Raw genomic sequence first — 16,889 nt, forward strand, 5'->3', positions numbered from 1 at the left:
CCCAGACTGGAGTGCAGTGGCACGATCTTGACTCACTGCAACCTCTGTTCCTGCACTCAAGTGATTCTCCTGCCTCACATCACAAGTAGCTGGGACTACAGGTGCACACCACCGTGTCTAGCTAATTTTTTTGTATTTTTAGTAGAGACAGGGTTTCACCATTTTGGCCAAGCTGGTCTCAAATGTCTGGGCTCAAGTGATCCACCCACCTCAACCTCCCAAAGTGCTGGAATTAGAGGTGTGAGCCCTGTACCTGGCCTAACCAGAAAGAAATTGAAACCATGAACACACCAATAATGAGTTCCAAAATTGAATCAGTAATAAAAAAAACCTATCAACCAGAAAAAAGCCTTGGATCAGATGGAGTCACAGCCAAATTCTACCAGATGTATAAAGAAGAATAGATACTGAAACTATTCCAAAAAACAAGGAGGAGGGGCTCCTCTCCAATTCATTCTGTGAGGCCAGCATCATTCTCATACTAAAATGAGGCAGATACACAACAAAAAATCTTCAGACCAATATCTCTGATGAACATAGATGCAAAAATCCTCCATAAAATACTAGCAAACCAAATCCAGCAGCACATCAAAAAGCTAATCCACCATGATCAAATAGGCTTTATTCCTGGGATACAAGTTTGGTTCAACATATGCAAATCAATAAATGTTATTTATTACATAAACAGAACTAAAAACAAAAACCACATGATCATCTCAGTAGATGCAGAAAAGGCTTTTGATAAAATTAAACATCCCTTCATGTTTGAAACCCTCAAAAAACTAGGCATCGAAGGTGTACACCTCAAAATAGTAAGCGTTATCTACAACAAACCTACAGCCAACATCATACTGAATGGGCAAAAGCTGAAAGCATTCTCCTTGAAAACTGGTACAAGACAAGGATGCCCACTTTCACCACTCTTGTTCAACATAAGTCCTGGAAGTCCTAACCAGAGAAGCAGAAAAGAATAAAAAATAAAAGGCATCCGGATAGAGAAAGAGGAAGTCAAACCATCTCTCTTTGCAAATGATATGATACTTTACCTAGGAAACCCATAACCCCTGCCTGAGGCTCCTAGATCTGCTAAACAACTTCATCAAAGTTTTAGGATACAAAAATCAATATGCAAATGGTATATGTTTATATACACCAATAACATTCAAGCTGAGAGCTAAATCAAGAATGCAATCCCATTCACAATAGCCATGAAAATCATAAAATACCTAGGAATACAACTAAACAGGGACGTGAAAGATCTCTGCAACAAGAATTACAAGACACTGCTGAAATAAATCAGAGATGACACAAACAAATGGAAAAACATTCCATGCTCGTGGATAGGAAAAAATTCAAAATCAAAATGGCATACTGCCCAAAGCAATTTACAGATTCAATGCTATTCCTATCAACCTACCAATAACATTTTTATAAAATTAGAAAAAATGTACACATTTTTACAAAATTAGAAAAAAATTCTAAAATTCATATGGAACCAAAAAAGATTCCAAATAGCCAAAGTGATCCTGAACAAAAAGAATGAAGCTGGAGGCATCACACTACCTGACTTCAAACTATACTACCAGGCTACAGTAACCAAAACAGCATGGTACCAGTATAAAAACAGACACATAGACCAATGGAACAGGTTAAAGAACCCAGAAATAGAGCCGCATACGTAGAACCATCTGTTCTTCAACAAAGCCAATAAAAATAAGCAATGAGGAAAGGACTCCCTACTCAATAAATGCTGCTGGGATAACTGGCTAGCCATATGCAGAAGATTGAAACTGGGCCCCTACATTTCACCATATACAAAAGTCAACTCAAGATGAATTAAAGACTTAAATGTAAGGCCAAAAACTATAAAAACTCTAGAAGAAAATCCAGTAAATACCATTCTGGACATCAGCCAAATAAAAGACTTTGTGATGAAGATGCCAAAAGCAATTGCAACAAAAACAAAAATTGACAAGTGGAATTTAATTGACCTAAAGAGCTTTTGCACAGCAAAATAAACTATCAACAGAGTAAACAACCTACAGAGTAGGAGAAAATGTTTGCAAACTATGCATCTGACTAAGGTCTAATATCCAGAATCTTTAAGGAACTCAAATAAATCAACAAGCAAAAAACAAACAACCCTATTTAAAAAGTGGGCAAAAGACATTAACAGACACTTCTCAAAAGAAGACATACTAATACAAGTAGCAACAAGCATATGAAAAAATGCTCAGTATCACTAATCATTATGGAAATGTAAACCAAAACAACAATGAGATACCATTGCACACCAGTCAGAATGGCTATTACTAAAAAGGCAAAAAATAACAGAAGCTGGCGAGGTTGCAGAGAAAGGGGAATGCATATACATTGCTGGTGGGAATGTAAATTAGTTCAGCCACTGTGGAAAGCAGTCTGGACATTTCTCAAAGAACTTAACACAGAACTATCATTCGTCCCAGCAATCCTATTACTTAGTATATAACCAGTGGAATATAAATCGTTCTACCATAGAGACACATGCACTTGTATATTCATTGCAGCACTATTCACAATAGCAAAGACATGGAATCAACCTATGTGCCTACCAGTGGTGGACTGTATAAAGAAAATGTGGTACATATACACCATGCAATCATATGCAGCTATAAAAAATGAGATAATGGCCTTTGCAGCAACATGCATGGAGCTGGAGGCCATTATCCTAAGTGAATTAATGCAGGCACAGAAAACCAAATACTGCATGTTCTTACAAGTGGGAGATAAACATTGCATACACATGGACCACAAAGAAGGGAACAACAGACACTGAGGCCTAGTTGAGGGTGGGGAGTGGGATGATCAAAAACTACCTATTGGGTGACAAAAAATATCTATCAGGTAAGGTGGAGTAGTGGGAAGATTGAAAAACTACCTAACAGCTGACAAAATTATCTGTACACCAAACCTGTAACACACAATTTACCCATGAAACAACCCTGCACATATACGCCTTGAACCTAAAATAAAAGTTGGAAAGAAAAAAAACAGAATACTGATAAGATGTGGGCTCTGTGTGTTGCTGTGTGTGTGTGTGAGTGTGTGCATGTGTGTGTGTGTGTGTGCAGTTCTATGCATTAAAAAAAACTATTTTGAGACATAGTCTCACTCTGTCATCTGGACTGGAGTGCAGTGGTGCAATCACAGCTCACTGCAGCCACAACCTCCTGGGCTCAGATGATCCTTCCACCTCAGCCTCCCAAGTAGCTGGGACTACATAGCCAGTTACTATGTCTGGCTATTTTTTTTTGTTTTTTTGTTTTGTTTTGTTTTGTTTTGTTTTGTTTTTTTGAGACGGAGTCTCGCTCTTTCCCCCAGGCTGGAGTGCAGTGGCGCAATCTCGGCTCACCGCAACCTCCACTTCCTGGGTTCACGCCATTCTCCTGCCTCAGCCTCCCGAGTAGCTGGGACTACAGGCGCCCGCCAACACGCCCGGCTAATTTTTTGTATTTTTAGTAGAGACGGGGTTTCACCGTGTTAGCCAGGATGGTCTCGATCTCCTGACCTCGTGATCCGCCTGTCTCAGCCTCCCAAAGTGCTGGGATTACAGGCGTGAGCCACAGCGCCCGGCCCTTTTTTGTATTTTTTTATAGAGATGGGGGTCTCACTATGTTACCCAGGCTGGTCTTGAACTCCTGGCCTCAAGTAATCCTCCTGCCTTAGCTGACCACCCAAAGTGCTGGGATTACAGGCATGTGCCACCATGCCCTGCCTACATTCTATGCATTTTTATCCCATGTATAGATAGATGTAACCTCTACCACAATCAACATACGAGGCTGTTCCATCACCACAAAAGAAATCCCTTGTGCTGCACCTTTATATTCTCAATCCTCACTCTATTTCTGTCCCCTGGAAACCACTAATCTATTCTTCATCACCATACTTTTGTCATTTTGAGGGTGTTATATAAATGGAATCATATAGTTTGCAACCTTTTGAGATTGACACTTTTTTACTAAGCATATGCCCTTGATATACATTCAAGTTATTGTGTGTATCAGTAGTTTCTTCCTTTTTATTGCAGAGTAATATTCCATTATAAAGATGGATGTATCAGTTTGTTTAATCAGTCACCCATGGGGGACATTCAGGTTGTTTGCAGGTTTTGCCATCACAAATAAATCTGCTGTGAACACTCATGCAGAGGTCTTTGTGTGAACAGGTTTTCATTTCTCTGGGATAAATGCCCAAGAGTCCAATTGCTGGATCATATAGTAAATGCATGTTTAGTTTTATCAAAAACTGTCAAACTGTTTTCCATAAGGGGCTCTACCATTTTACATTCACACCAGCAATGTACGAAAGATCCAGTTTTTTCAAATCCTCACCAACATTTGTTAGTATGACTATTTTTTCATGTTTATTATTCTATTAGGTATGCAGTAATATCTCAGAGCAGTTCTAATTTGCATTTTCCTAATGACTAACGATATTGAACATTTTTGCATGTGCTATTTGCCATATGTATCTCTCCTTTGGTGAAATGTCTGTTTGTGCCTTTTGCCCACTTTTCTAATTGATTTATTTTCACACTGTTGAACTTTGAGAGTTCTTTATATGTTCTACATATAACACTTTTGTTGAATATCTGGTTTGCAAATACTTTCTGTCTGTAGCTTGCCTTTTCATTCACTTAACAGAATCTTTCGCAGCACAAACATTTTAATTTTGGTAAAGTTCAATCTATAAATATTTCCTTTTACGAATTGTGCTTTTGGTGTTATGTCTAAAAACTTGCCACCTAGCCCTAGGTCCTGAAGATTTTATCTTATGTTTTATTCTAAAAATTTCATGGCTTTATGTTTCAAGTTTAAATCTATAAACTATTTTGAATTAATTTTTATGTACATGGTGAGGTTTATATCAAGGCTAATTTTTGCCTTTAGGTGTCTAATTGCTCCAACATTATTTTTCAAAAAGATTATTTTTCCTTCATTTAATAGTTTTTGTCTTTTGTCAAAAATCAGTAAGCTTTACTTGTGCTGGTCTATTTCTTAGTTCTCTATTCCGTTCCAGTGATTTATGTTTCTGAAATGACATTTTAAAAAATCCAATTATTCTTCCTTCCTTTAGAATAACTTTCTTCAAGTTGAGGGCTTAATTCTCTGAGAAAAGAATGGAGTTCTTTTCAGAGAGTTTGGAACTTCAGGGAGTTCCAAACAGTTTGTTAGTTAAGATGACCAAATATAAGTTATATGCATGGATGGTTTGATGTACCATAGGTTTTATGAATATTATAGGAGGAGGCAGAAGGTACTTTCCATAAAAAGGTGCCCACATGTTACAAATATCAAGTTACTAAAGATACTAAACATTTCAAGATTCAGTGCTCTATGCCAGCTCCAGAATGATGCCAATTCTTTAAGAGATATTTAAATGAATATTGTTAAAGAGACTATTAAAAATAATACATACACATAAATACATAACTATATCTCTCTTTTCTGTTCTTTTAAATCCCATTTCATCCTTCAAAGATAGACATGAACTGATCTGGGAACACACCAGACACTGTTTCAAGATTTGTAGTCACTGAATACGCTGTTAGTTGCAAAATGCCTGATTGTAGTTAATGACCTAAAGTGCTGCAATTTGTTCCAGTTTTCAAATAAACTCTGCTGACATTTGTTTGAATAGCAAACCAAAGCAAACAAGAGTTTCAAAGCATGAATGATATGTAATGGATAACGCTAAAAAATAAATAAATAAAACTGTTGGCCAATTGCACGACCTTTTCTGTGGGGGGAGAAGGGCGGATTTAAATCCTGAGAAGATTATTTTCATTTCCTTCAGTATGTCTGGATCTGTTTTCATCCAAGATTAGCACATTGGAGTCTCTTTCCACTAAGCAACATTAAATAGGTGTTTCATGAATTCTTTGTGGATTAAGTTTATTATAATCTCCTCTACAATACTCATATTAAAATATACAGAATAAAATTATTCTGCCAATTAGGTGCTTCTAGAGAAGGTTTTTTTCTAGAGAACTTAACTATTTTTGGGTGTTCTATTCTCACTAACTCAGTTTAACTTTTCTAAGGTTTTTAATTCTCTCATTCTACTCAAACAAATAAAGAGTAAGTCTATCATCCAAAAGGAGTTACTATATCATCCAAAATTATAGCCTTCAGGGAAATAATGGATGTCTCCAGAAAAAAAACATCCTCTTTTAGGATAGTTGGGGGACACGGCTGGGGTGGAGCTAGAGAATAACATGTAATCAAAGAATACCTACAGTCATCTTAAGGGGAAATGAAATACATCCAAACCTAGTGTTTATAGACATTAACTGTTCTTAATCCATATTATTTTCACACCTGCTCTTAATCCGCATTATTTTCCAGTAAAAAATCCAGATGACTTAAACCATTACTAATTTTGTATGTCAAATGCCTTCACAGCATCAATAAAATTGTTTTGATGTAATAATCCTTTTCTATTCTGCCATGTATGTATCAGAAGCCTAAATGCTACCCCCTGCTTTGCCTCTTCTGAGTTCATTTGTGGGAAGCTTTTATAAAGGGTAACTACAGTGAGTCAAACATGTTGTCGCCACAATTGCACAGCTGTGGTAGCTTTGCTCACTTTTCTATTAATAACATTACATGTTATTTATAAGCAGGACATTGTAATTGTGTTGATTTCATTAGTTTCTTCATATGGCTTCTTTTAGGGTTTTTAAAAGTGAACAGCTGGTTTTTACAAACATTTATTAAATAATTATGATTCAAAAATTTAGCTTCAAAATCTAAAACTTTGCTTAAGTTTTACTTGGCAATGACAGTGGGCATAAATTATGCAAGATGTGATATGTGACAGGTGGAATGAGCTGATAAAATATCCTTTTTGTTTCTGCTGTGAGGGTAGAAAATTATTAATCCCATCTGCAATACTCATCAAAAGAAAGAAGTGCTTTAGATGGTGATGCTAACGATTTTCTAGAATTAAATTGCATGTGAAAAATCAGATGGAGTCATGAATTAACAAAAATTAGCGTTTTTAGATGAATTAGGGCAATCAGAACAAAATTACTTCTGCCACTTTAAAACCTGTTTCTTTTTGAAATCCTCAATAAGTATGTTCTTCCCTTCCCTGAATCATTGTGTCTCAGTTAAAATTCATCTACCCTCCCCTTCAATATCTGTTATTATTTCCATTGTTCATCAGATGTCTCCCTGAAGCTCAAACAGCTATACCATGCATTAGATTCTAGAAGCTTGGCTACAAACATAGGTCCATTTAATAATATTAGAGAATGTGAATTATTAAATGGATTATCTTTTTTATTCTTTATAAATCAACAGCAATATATTTTGGTGGTTTAGGACAAACATGTTACTGAGTTAATCCATTAGAGCATAACAAAAACCTACCTGCTCAACTGTAACAAAGTGAGGGTGCTATATTCTAGTATCGCTTCTGCAATCTCCTAGCTTTATGAGAGTGGGCAAGGGTCACTATTTGATCTGTAAGATGAAAAATCACCAACCACTATAAGAATAAGTGAGTTACTTTTGCCCAAATATATATTCCAATTTTACGTTTCAGCTCTATTATGTAGTATGAGGGTAGAGAAGGAACTCTAAAAGAAATGCTTTGAAAAAATACTTTTTAGCAATAGGTTAAAGAGACTCTAACAAGAGCTGTCTAGTCATCACAATCACCAGATCTCCTTCCTTCAAGTCATGCAGGAACATCTGTTCCTTGTAACTCGTGGCAGATAGATGCTTCTGGTCTTAAACAGGGAGGGAGGCACTTTAACTTCCTTATCAAAATCATAAAAGAGCAAGTTATATCACTAATCTGTGGAAAAAATGATCTTATATTCACTTTCTGTCACCAAATAAAGAAGATGAGCACATATATTACATATTTCTAAAACTACCATGTAGTTTTTGATGCAGTTGAGACAAAAAGTAAGGTAGAAGTCTCTTAATCTTAATATGTACCAGGTTACATAAAAACTATTTTAAATTTAAGTCTATATTTAAAATATTACAATGCAAAATATTATGAGGAAACTTATGTAAATTTTTTTATTAAAAAGGTTAGTTCACACTGAATAACATGCCACCAATTTAAAGTGTTCCAAAAGGCAAATAAAGAAAATAATGAATGATTTGATATAAAACAAATAAAGGAAATGAATAGTTTGTTCACATGTAAAAAATAAAAACATATGAAAAGATGTTGAACCTCACTAATAATTTGAATAATCAAATTAAAACAATGAGATTTATGTTTTATTTATAAAACTGGAAAATACATTTTAAGCAGTTTGATAATTTACTGTGAAAGGATGTGGAGGAAATAAGCACTCTCATACACTGTTGATAGAAGTGTAAATTACAAAAACATTTTATGAAGGTAAGTTTACAGTATTTATCAAGGTAAAAAATGTCTGCTCTCTTTGCTACATTTGTTGCCATTGTTAGAAATTCACTTTACAGAAATACTTACAAAATAATGACAAAATATTTGTGTGAGCAATCATTGCAATGGTTTTTATGGAAAAAAATAAACAACCTAAATGTCTATCAAGACTAACTAATAAATAAATAAATGAAAGTTCATCCATATAATTGAATGCAATGCAATCATCAAATAGATGATATAAATTTGAATTGCTGATATGGAAAATGTTCCAAATATATTAAGTCGAAAAGATAAGATATGAACACTGTATATTATATAATCCCTGTTGTGTATTTTTAAAAGGGCATATATTTACACACAGATTCAGCTATTAAATTTTGGGGGAAAGATGCACAAAAAAGATTAACAGTGATTACTTTTGAAAAGAGATACTGTGAATAAGCATAGAGAAGTACTTTTACTTTTCTGCCATCCTACACCTTGTGAATTTTAAATACTGGCAGTTATTAGTTTTATTTATTTTCAAATGTTAATAAGGATAAACTAGTTGGTAGCCATTTTGGTTGTCTCGATTTTAGTGTTTTTTAAATAAAGGAGAGCTGTAAAGACCACTGAAAAATATATCAAACAAGAATTAACTGGCCAGTGTTATTCACAACATTCATTTTCATAATTGAGCATTTATTTCTACACTGAATAAAGTCAACGAATAAATGCGGCTACAAGTTTAACATGATCCAATGGAATTACTGTGGCTTTCAGACAGCAATTGCAATCTGAGGACCTATCTAATAAATTAATCTAATAAATATGCTTAAGATAAAGACTTTCTAACAATAAAGCTGTCCTACAATGGAAGAGATAGCCTAACAAAACAATAAAACCTGTGTCGGCAGGGGCATGGTGGCTCACACCTGCAATTCCAGCACTTCGGGAGGCTGAGGCAGGTAGATGACTTGAGGTCAGGAGTTCGAGACCAGCCTGGCCAACATGGTGAAACCCTGTCTCTACCAAAAATACAAAAATTAGCTGGGCGCGGTGGCAGACGCCTGTGGTCCCAGTTACTAGGGAGGCTGGGGCAGGAGAATCGCTTGAACCAGGGAGGCGGAGGTTGCAATGAGCCAAGATCTCACCACGGCACTCCAGCCTGGGGAACAGAGTGAGACTCTGTCTCAGACAAAAAATAAATAAATAAATAAACACTAAACCTGTGCCAATGATATATTTAAGCACGTCCTGCTATCTCTGCCTAGAATACTGTCCCCTCTGCTTTTCTGCCTAGCTAACTCCAACCCAACTCACAAGAGCTAGCTCAAGAATCACCTCCTCCAGGGAAGCTACCCTGATCCTCTCTTTCACCTTGTGGTTTAGACAACTGCTACTCAAAGTTTGGTTCTCAAACCCAAAACATTTTACACGACATCCTCATGGTCTGACTCTATGCCTGAGGCCTACTAAGTCTACATTTTAAACAACATTCCAGGTGATTGGTAGTCACATTAAAATTTGTGAAACAGTGGGTAAATGACAACCCTGGGTGTGCCCACAGTTTCTTGTGCACACCTGTATCACAGCTTTCATTATACAGCATTTACAACTTTGTTTTCTTGTCTAAATTAGACTGCAAGATCCCTAAAGGCAAGATCTAAGATTTTTGTTGTTGTGCCATATCCATTGCACCTGGCACATACTGGACACTCTATAAATGTTTGTTAACTGAGCAAATCAGGAAGGATGAATGAAAAGTAAACACAAAATTTAATTCCAACTTTACAGAACTCTATCAATTATATAGCAATGTAAAAATCTTAATTACAAATGATAGAAAAACTGATTTAAAAAGATATTTTAAAAAACCACTATGCTTAAATATATGCATATCCTAGAAACATATTACAGATTATTATTATCCTCATGAAAGAGCACATGAAATGCAGGACTATACATAAAGCATCTTATCATAATATTTGCCCTTTCTTTAAAAAAAGCCCACTTTCAAGTTATCATATAATATCATAAATTTAGGTGCAAGCCAGCAGCTGAAAAAATAGAAATAAACTACTTTTAGATTTCTTTTGTTTTGTTGATGACACACAAATTATGTTACTGTTTATCTTTAAGACTGCAGCTGTTGCTGGCTCTGCATCACCATTTACTGTAATTACTGCCTTCAGATTTCTTTCTGACCCATATCCCATTATAGGATATGCTCAGGCTAGATGAGCAACTTCTAAAATCGGCAGCAATCATGGATGTTTGCAAAATTGTTGCATTAGAAATCTCTTTTTCTAGTAACATGAAAATTCTTTAGTATACCTTCACCCTTTAACAAAAATCCTCACCTGGCTGTTTCTCGCCACTCAGCATCCTCACCTTCACGCCAACAAATCTCATCCAGTTCTGTGAAAAGGTCATGAGGAATGTGTTCTTCGTCATCATCCTCGGTTCCAAGAATAAACTGTACCCTCTGTGATGGGGTGTCTAAAAAATCAGAGACATGTATTACCGTGAACATGTATTACCATGACCCTGAGCTTAAAATGTCCCAGTCACTGCCTTCAACACCACCCCAAGCTCACACCTCACCTGTTCCCCACTGCAGCACTCATCCAAATCAAACTCAGGAACTAAAACCAAATTCATCATTACATGAAGTCCAGTATAATTTGGGAAAATAAATATGTAAAATGCATATATTAATGTATGCATATAATAAATAATAAATAAAATATGATTATTATTTTGGATTTTTTTAACACTCATGGAAACTATTTCTATTTCTCAGACACATACACTCATTTTCTCTCATCATATATGGTATATTTTATGGGTAATATTCAGAAGAGTAGATTATGATAAAATTCATTTATACTAAAACTATGCAGAATGTTATTCACCAAAAAAACTCCCTTGTGATCCTCCTTTGTAGTCATTCCTACCTCCCTTTTGTAGCCCCCAGCAACCACTGATCTGGTCTCTGCTGCTAGCTTTGCCTTTGCACAATGTCATGTAAGTGGAAACACAGCATATAACCTTTTGAGACTGGCTATATTCACTTAGCAAATACCTTTGAGATTTTGAGATTTATCTGTCATTGTGGGTATTAGCAGTTCATTATTTTTCATAGCTGAGTAACAGTCCATTGTAGGAATGTACCACTCTTGGCTTATGCATTCACCTGCTGGAGGACATTTGGGTTTCTAGTGCTTGGCCCAATTACAAATACAACTGCTATAAGTATTCTTGTGTAGGCTTTGGTGTAAACATAAATTTTATTTCTCTAGGGTAAATACCTAAAAGTAGGATTGCTAGTCATATGATAAGTTTATGTTCAGCTTTATAAGACACTGCCAAACTGCTTTCCAGAATGGCTGTACCATTTTGCATTCCCAGGAGCAATGCAAGAGAGTTGCAGTTGTTCTGAATCTTCACCAGCACTTGGTATTATCAGTTGTTTTGTAGCCATTCTATGTAGTGGTGTTTCATTGTGGTGTTACTTTACATTTCTATAATGGCTATTGTTGACAATTTTTCCTGAGTTTATTTGACATCCATATTTATTCTCTGGCAAAGTGTTTATTAAAACATTTTGCTTATTTTTATTGGGTTGTCTGTTCCTTACTGTCGAGTTTTGAGACTTCTTTATACATTCTGGATACATGACATTTTTTGAACATATGATTTGCAACATTTGTCTTTTCTCCCCATTTATAGTTTGACTTTATATTCTTTTAGTAGTGCCTTTCACTGAGGAAAAGTTTTAAATTTTGATAAATTCTAATTTTTGTGTGTGTGTTATAGATTATGCTTTTGGTATCAAATTTGAAAACTCTCTGCCTAAAGGTCACAAAGATTTTCTTTTATGTTTTCTTCTAAAGTTTTGTATATTATATTTTACATCTTGGAGCTATGGTCCATTTTGAGTTAATTTTGGTATAAGATACGAGGTTGAATTCAAGGGGTTTTTTATTTTTTGCATATGGATGTTAAATTGTTCCAATATCATACCATTTATGGAAAAGACCCAAATAAAAGACACAGAAAAAGTATATTCTTCATGGTTTGTGCCGTTTTCAAAAATCAATTAGTTATATTTCTTTGGACTGTTTTTCTGGACTTTCTAAAATGTTCCATTGATCTAGGCTTATATTTCAGTCAGTCCAGGATACTATAACAAAGTACCATAGATTGAGTGGCTTATAAACAACAGAAATTTATTTCTTGCAGTTCTGAAGGCTGGATGTCTGAAATCAGGGTGCCAGCATGGTTAGGTTCTAGTGAAGGACTTATTCTGGGTTGCAAACTGCTGTTTTCTCCTTGTAATATCAATGGTAGAAAAGGCTGAGAGAGCTCTCTGAGGTTCATTTTGTAAGGGCACTAATCCCAATCATAAGGGCTTCACGTTCATGACCTAATTTCACCCCAAAGGCCCAATCTCCTAATACCATCATATTGGGGTTAGAATATCAACATATGAGTTTTGGGGGAACACAAACATTTAGTTCATTGCTTTGTCTATTCCTTTGACAATACCACACTTTTTTGATTACTATAGCTTTGGAGTAATTCTTAAAGTCAGATTGTATGAGTCTCCCAACTTTGCTCTTCTTTTTCAAAACTGTTTGGCTATTCTAATCTTTTTGCCTTTCTATATACATTTTAGAACAAGTTTTTCTCTATCTACAAAATTCCTGCTTGGAATTTGATTGATATTGCACTAAATCTATGGATCAATTTAGGGAGAATAGTATCTTAACTGTAATGATTTTTCCAATCCATGGAAACTATGTGTATCGTCATTTATTTAGGTGTTCTTTCATTTCAAAATATTTATTTCATCAGGTTTTATAATTTCCAGAACACAGATCTTCTACCTGCTTTGTTAAATTTATACCTAGATATTTCATTTCTTGAGGCTATTATATTTTTTAATTTGTTTCCAATTTTTAATGCTAGTGTAGAGAAATGTGATTTATTTTCATGTGACCGTGTATCCTTCAACCTTATTAAACTTACTTATTATTTCTAATTTTTTTTGTAGGTTCCATGGAATTTTCCAGGTAGACGATCATGTATATGTGAATATGAACCATTTTAGTTTTTCCTTTCCAAACTCTTTCTCTATTTATTTATTTATTATTATACTAGCTAGAATTCCAGTACAATATTAAGTGGCAGTGGTGAGAGTGGCCATGTTACTTTGTTCCTGGTCGCAGGGGGAAAACAGTCTTTCATGAATAAGTATGATGTCAGTTTCCCTTCGTCTGAGAATGCCTTTATTTAACCTTCATGCCTAAAGGATATGTAACTGGATATAGAATCCTGGGCTAAATGTTCTTTCAGCATTCTCAAATGCTGTTCCATTTACTTTTACCCTTCTCTTAATGAGAAATCTGCAATCATTGGGATCATTGTTCCATTTTTCTCTAGCTACTATTAGAATCTTTTCTTTGTTTTTAGTTTTCAGAAGCTTGGTTACGATACTTTTTAATAATTTTGGGAATGGGGTTTTGTTTTGGTGTTTGTTTGTTTATTTTAGCATTTATCCTGTGGGAACCCTGAGCTTCTTGAATGTGTAAGTTTATGGGGGTTTTTTTTCCAGAAATTTTCTTTCTTTTCTTTCTTTTCTCTTTCCTTCCTTCCTTTCTTTCTTTCTCCTTCCTTCCTTCCTTTCATTTCTTTCTTCCTTTCTTTCTTTCGCTCTGTCACCCAGACTGGAGTGCAGTGGTGTGATCTCTGCTCACTGCAACCTCTGCCTCCCAGGTTCAAATGATTCTCCTGCTTCAGCCTCCCAAGTAGCTGGGACTACAGGCACATGCTACCACACCCAGCTAATTTTTGTATTTTTAGTAGAGATCAGGTTTTGCCATGTTGGCCAGGCTGGTCTCAAACTCCTGACCTCAAGTGATCTCCCCACCTCAGCCTCCCAACGTGCTGGGATTACAGGCATGAGCCACCACACCTGTCCTCAATTATTTCTTCCATAGTTTTCTGTTTGTCTGTTTGCTTCATACTCTTTCTCTTCTGCTTCTGATATACTGACAGCAGAATCAACTGAGAACGGTCATCAACAATAGCCACAGCTTGTTTTGACATCATCTTTTCTCTGACTAATTTTCCCATAAATACACCATCAATCAGTGATAAATCTAACCAACAGATGCTGGAAACAAATTCATCCACTTTGTCTCATACATGTCATAACTTAAGGTTACTATCAACAGGACTCAAAGCAGAAGGATGGGACCAATCTACAGTATATACCTCAACCACACTGCCAACGTCTTCAGCTGCTGAACCCAACCAACCGAATAAATCCCCCAAACCATAAAGGTTTCCCTTACAAAGCCATGTGACTTTCTCCTTAAGTTTCTATATTAACCTTTCCACTTGGCCGGAGGCATTAGATCAGGTAGAGCAGGATGTATAAGCAATTGCACAGTCTCTTCCTTGGACCAAAAGGAGGTAGCTGAGGGCAATCCTATCATCCATAAAAACCTTAGTCCATGAACTGAGGCTAAAGAAGACTGGAATTGTATCATTAATCTTTTAGATTAAATTCAGGGGCAAATTTCTTACCAGTTTTTCTAATTTGATGATTAGTAGGGATAACTGCCTGTAGGGCACACAAAACTAGTAAGTCAATTATCGCTCCAGGAAGCTCATCCTCATAGCCAAGTGTAGATTTTGGAGTTCTCTCCAAAGTCATCTGAAGCTTACATAATCTACTGGTGGTGTTTGCTTAAACATTCAAAGGTCTCTTATGACCATCCCTGTGGTTCAAGTCACGATGTTTTTGATAGGGAGGGAAAATAATGCACGATTTGGACATAAGACATGCAGTCTTGGCCGGGCGCAGTGGCTCATGCCTGTAATCCCAGCACTTTGGGAGGCCGAGATGGATGGATCACGAGGTCAGGAGTTCAAGACCAGCCTGGCCAGTATGGTGAAACCCCATCTCTACTAAAAATACAAAAAATTAGCTGGGCATGGTGGCATGTGCCTGTAGTCTCAGATACTCAGGAGACTGAGGCAGAAGAATTGCTTGAATCTGGCAGGTGGGGGTTGCTGGGAGCCAAGATTGCGCTATTGTTCTCCAGCCTGGGCGACAGAGCAAGACTCTGTCTCAAAAAAAAAAAAAAAAAGAAAAGAAAGGAAAAGAAAAGACATATAGTCTCAAGGGTTCACACAATGGCCCTAGAAAGAACATGTTATTTACAATGACTGTGACCCCAAAAATGGACCGATGTCAGTTAGAAGACACAGGTTGGCAATGTCTCCAACAGGGAATCCAGGCCAGCTAGTTGGCCTTGGGGTTCTCAGTTCAGTTCAGATAATTGAGATTATCCCTGTTTTTTAGAGAAACTGCTTGGGGACAGTCAGTCCAATCTGATCTATTTATCAATGCCAGCCACTACGTGGCATTCATCCATTCCATGGAATGAGTGATTGATGGTTATAGAAAGAGGGGTAAAGAAGACACCCAAAGGTGTTAATAGGTTTTGTGTGTGTGTGTATGTGTATGTGTATGTGTGTGTGTGTGTGTGTGTGTGTGTGTGTGTGTAGGCAATAAAGGATCTTTCCCTGATGTTTCTAATAAACTTCTCCTCAAGGTTAAAAGCAATGATGATCAAAATGCAGGCAGAGACATCTGATGAAGAATGTTAAGCCAGCAGGCGATTACATTTAAAGCATTTACCACAGTTTGAGAGACTCACACCAAGGACTTTTCTTTATGTGGGAGGCTCCAGGGGAAGTTCTGAAAGATCATTGATTTTACTCCTGCACCTGAAACGCAGAGTGTGTTCCATTCCGGTAGCTATAATTTCACTTTTTTTCTAACCATCCTCTATCATACCCAAACTTTTTGTTGTGAAGGGTCAGAATAAGGGAGAAAAGGGCATTTTTATAAAATTTACAGAGACTCGTATGTCCCCTACATTAATGGTACATTTGGGCAATTGTAGGGGGTCTCGGAAAGCAGTGTACTCAACTAAATTGTTACTACTCTTACAGTGTAGGACCAAATGAAGCCAACAAGCATATCCAGTTAGCTATACAAGAATTAAGTAAAAATTCCTGAGGCCTCCCTTCAGCTGGACTACCATTTGGAGGATGTACCAATCAAGCTGGCCTGAGGTTTCTGTAATAAGAAAGAATAACACATTATGCCCAGAAATGGTCATGGCGAAACACTGATTTTTCAGTGTAAGTTTATATAAAATCTTAACCCTTTCATCTTGATTATTATCCATATAGAGGCTGAGAGGAGATGATCTGTTTCTGAAGAAGCCACATTCAGTGACCAAACCACCTTACTTATATGTGTGCACCAGAAGGAGGTGAGAGAGGCAGAGTTGGAAACTTTTTTTAATTTTTGAAGAAGCCCTTCCCACATTTAACAATACCAGATGCCCATGAATGATAGGAAATGTGGAAGGTCTATCAGATACCTTGATTATCAGCCA

At 36.3% G+C, this 16,889-nt stretch overlaps 1 protein-coding gene across 3 annotated transcripts in view; it reads right to left on the minus strand.

Annotated features, from left to right (window-relative positions):
* SLC4A10 (solute carrier family 4 member 10) overlaps positions 1-16,889 on the minus strand; it is a 270,598-nt gene that overhangs the window by 129,324 nt on the left and 124,385 nt on the right. For all 3 annotated transcript variants that reach the window (XM_032755567.2, XM_032755570.2, XM_058441626.1), the window contains exon 3: positions 10,764-10,902. In XM_032755567.2, the coding sequence (XP_032611458.1) occupies positions 10,764-10,902 (139 nt within the window). The remainder of the gene's footprint in view (positions 1-10,763; positions 10,903-16,889) is intronic.

The sequence above is a fragment of the Hylobates moloch genome, unplaced genomic scaffold (assembly GCF_009828535.3).
Source record: "Hylobates moloch isolate HMO894 unplaced genomic scaffold, HMol_V3 SCAFFOLD_1, whole genome shotgun sequence".
In the NCBI taxonomy this organism is placed as follows: domain Eukaryota; kingdom Metazoa; phylum Chordata; class Mammalia; order Primates; family Hylobatidae; genus Hylobates; species Hylobates moloch.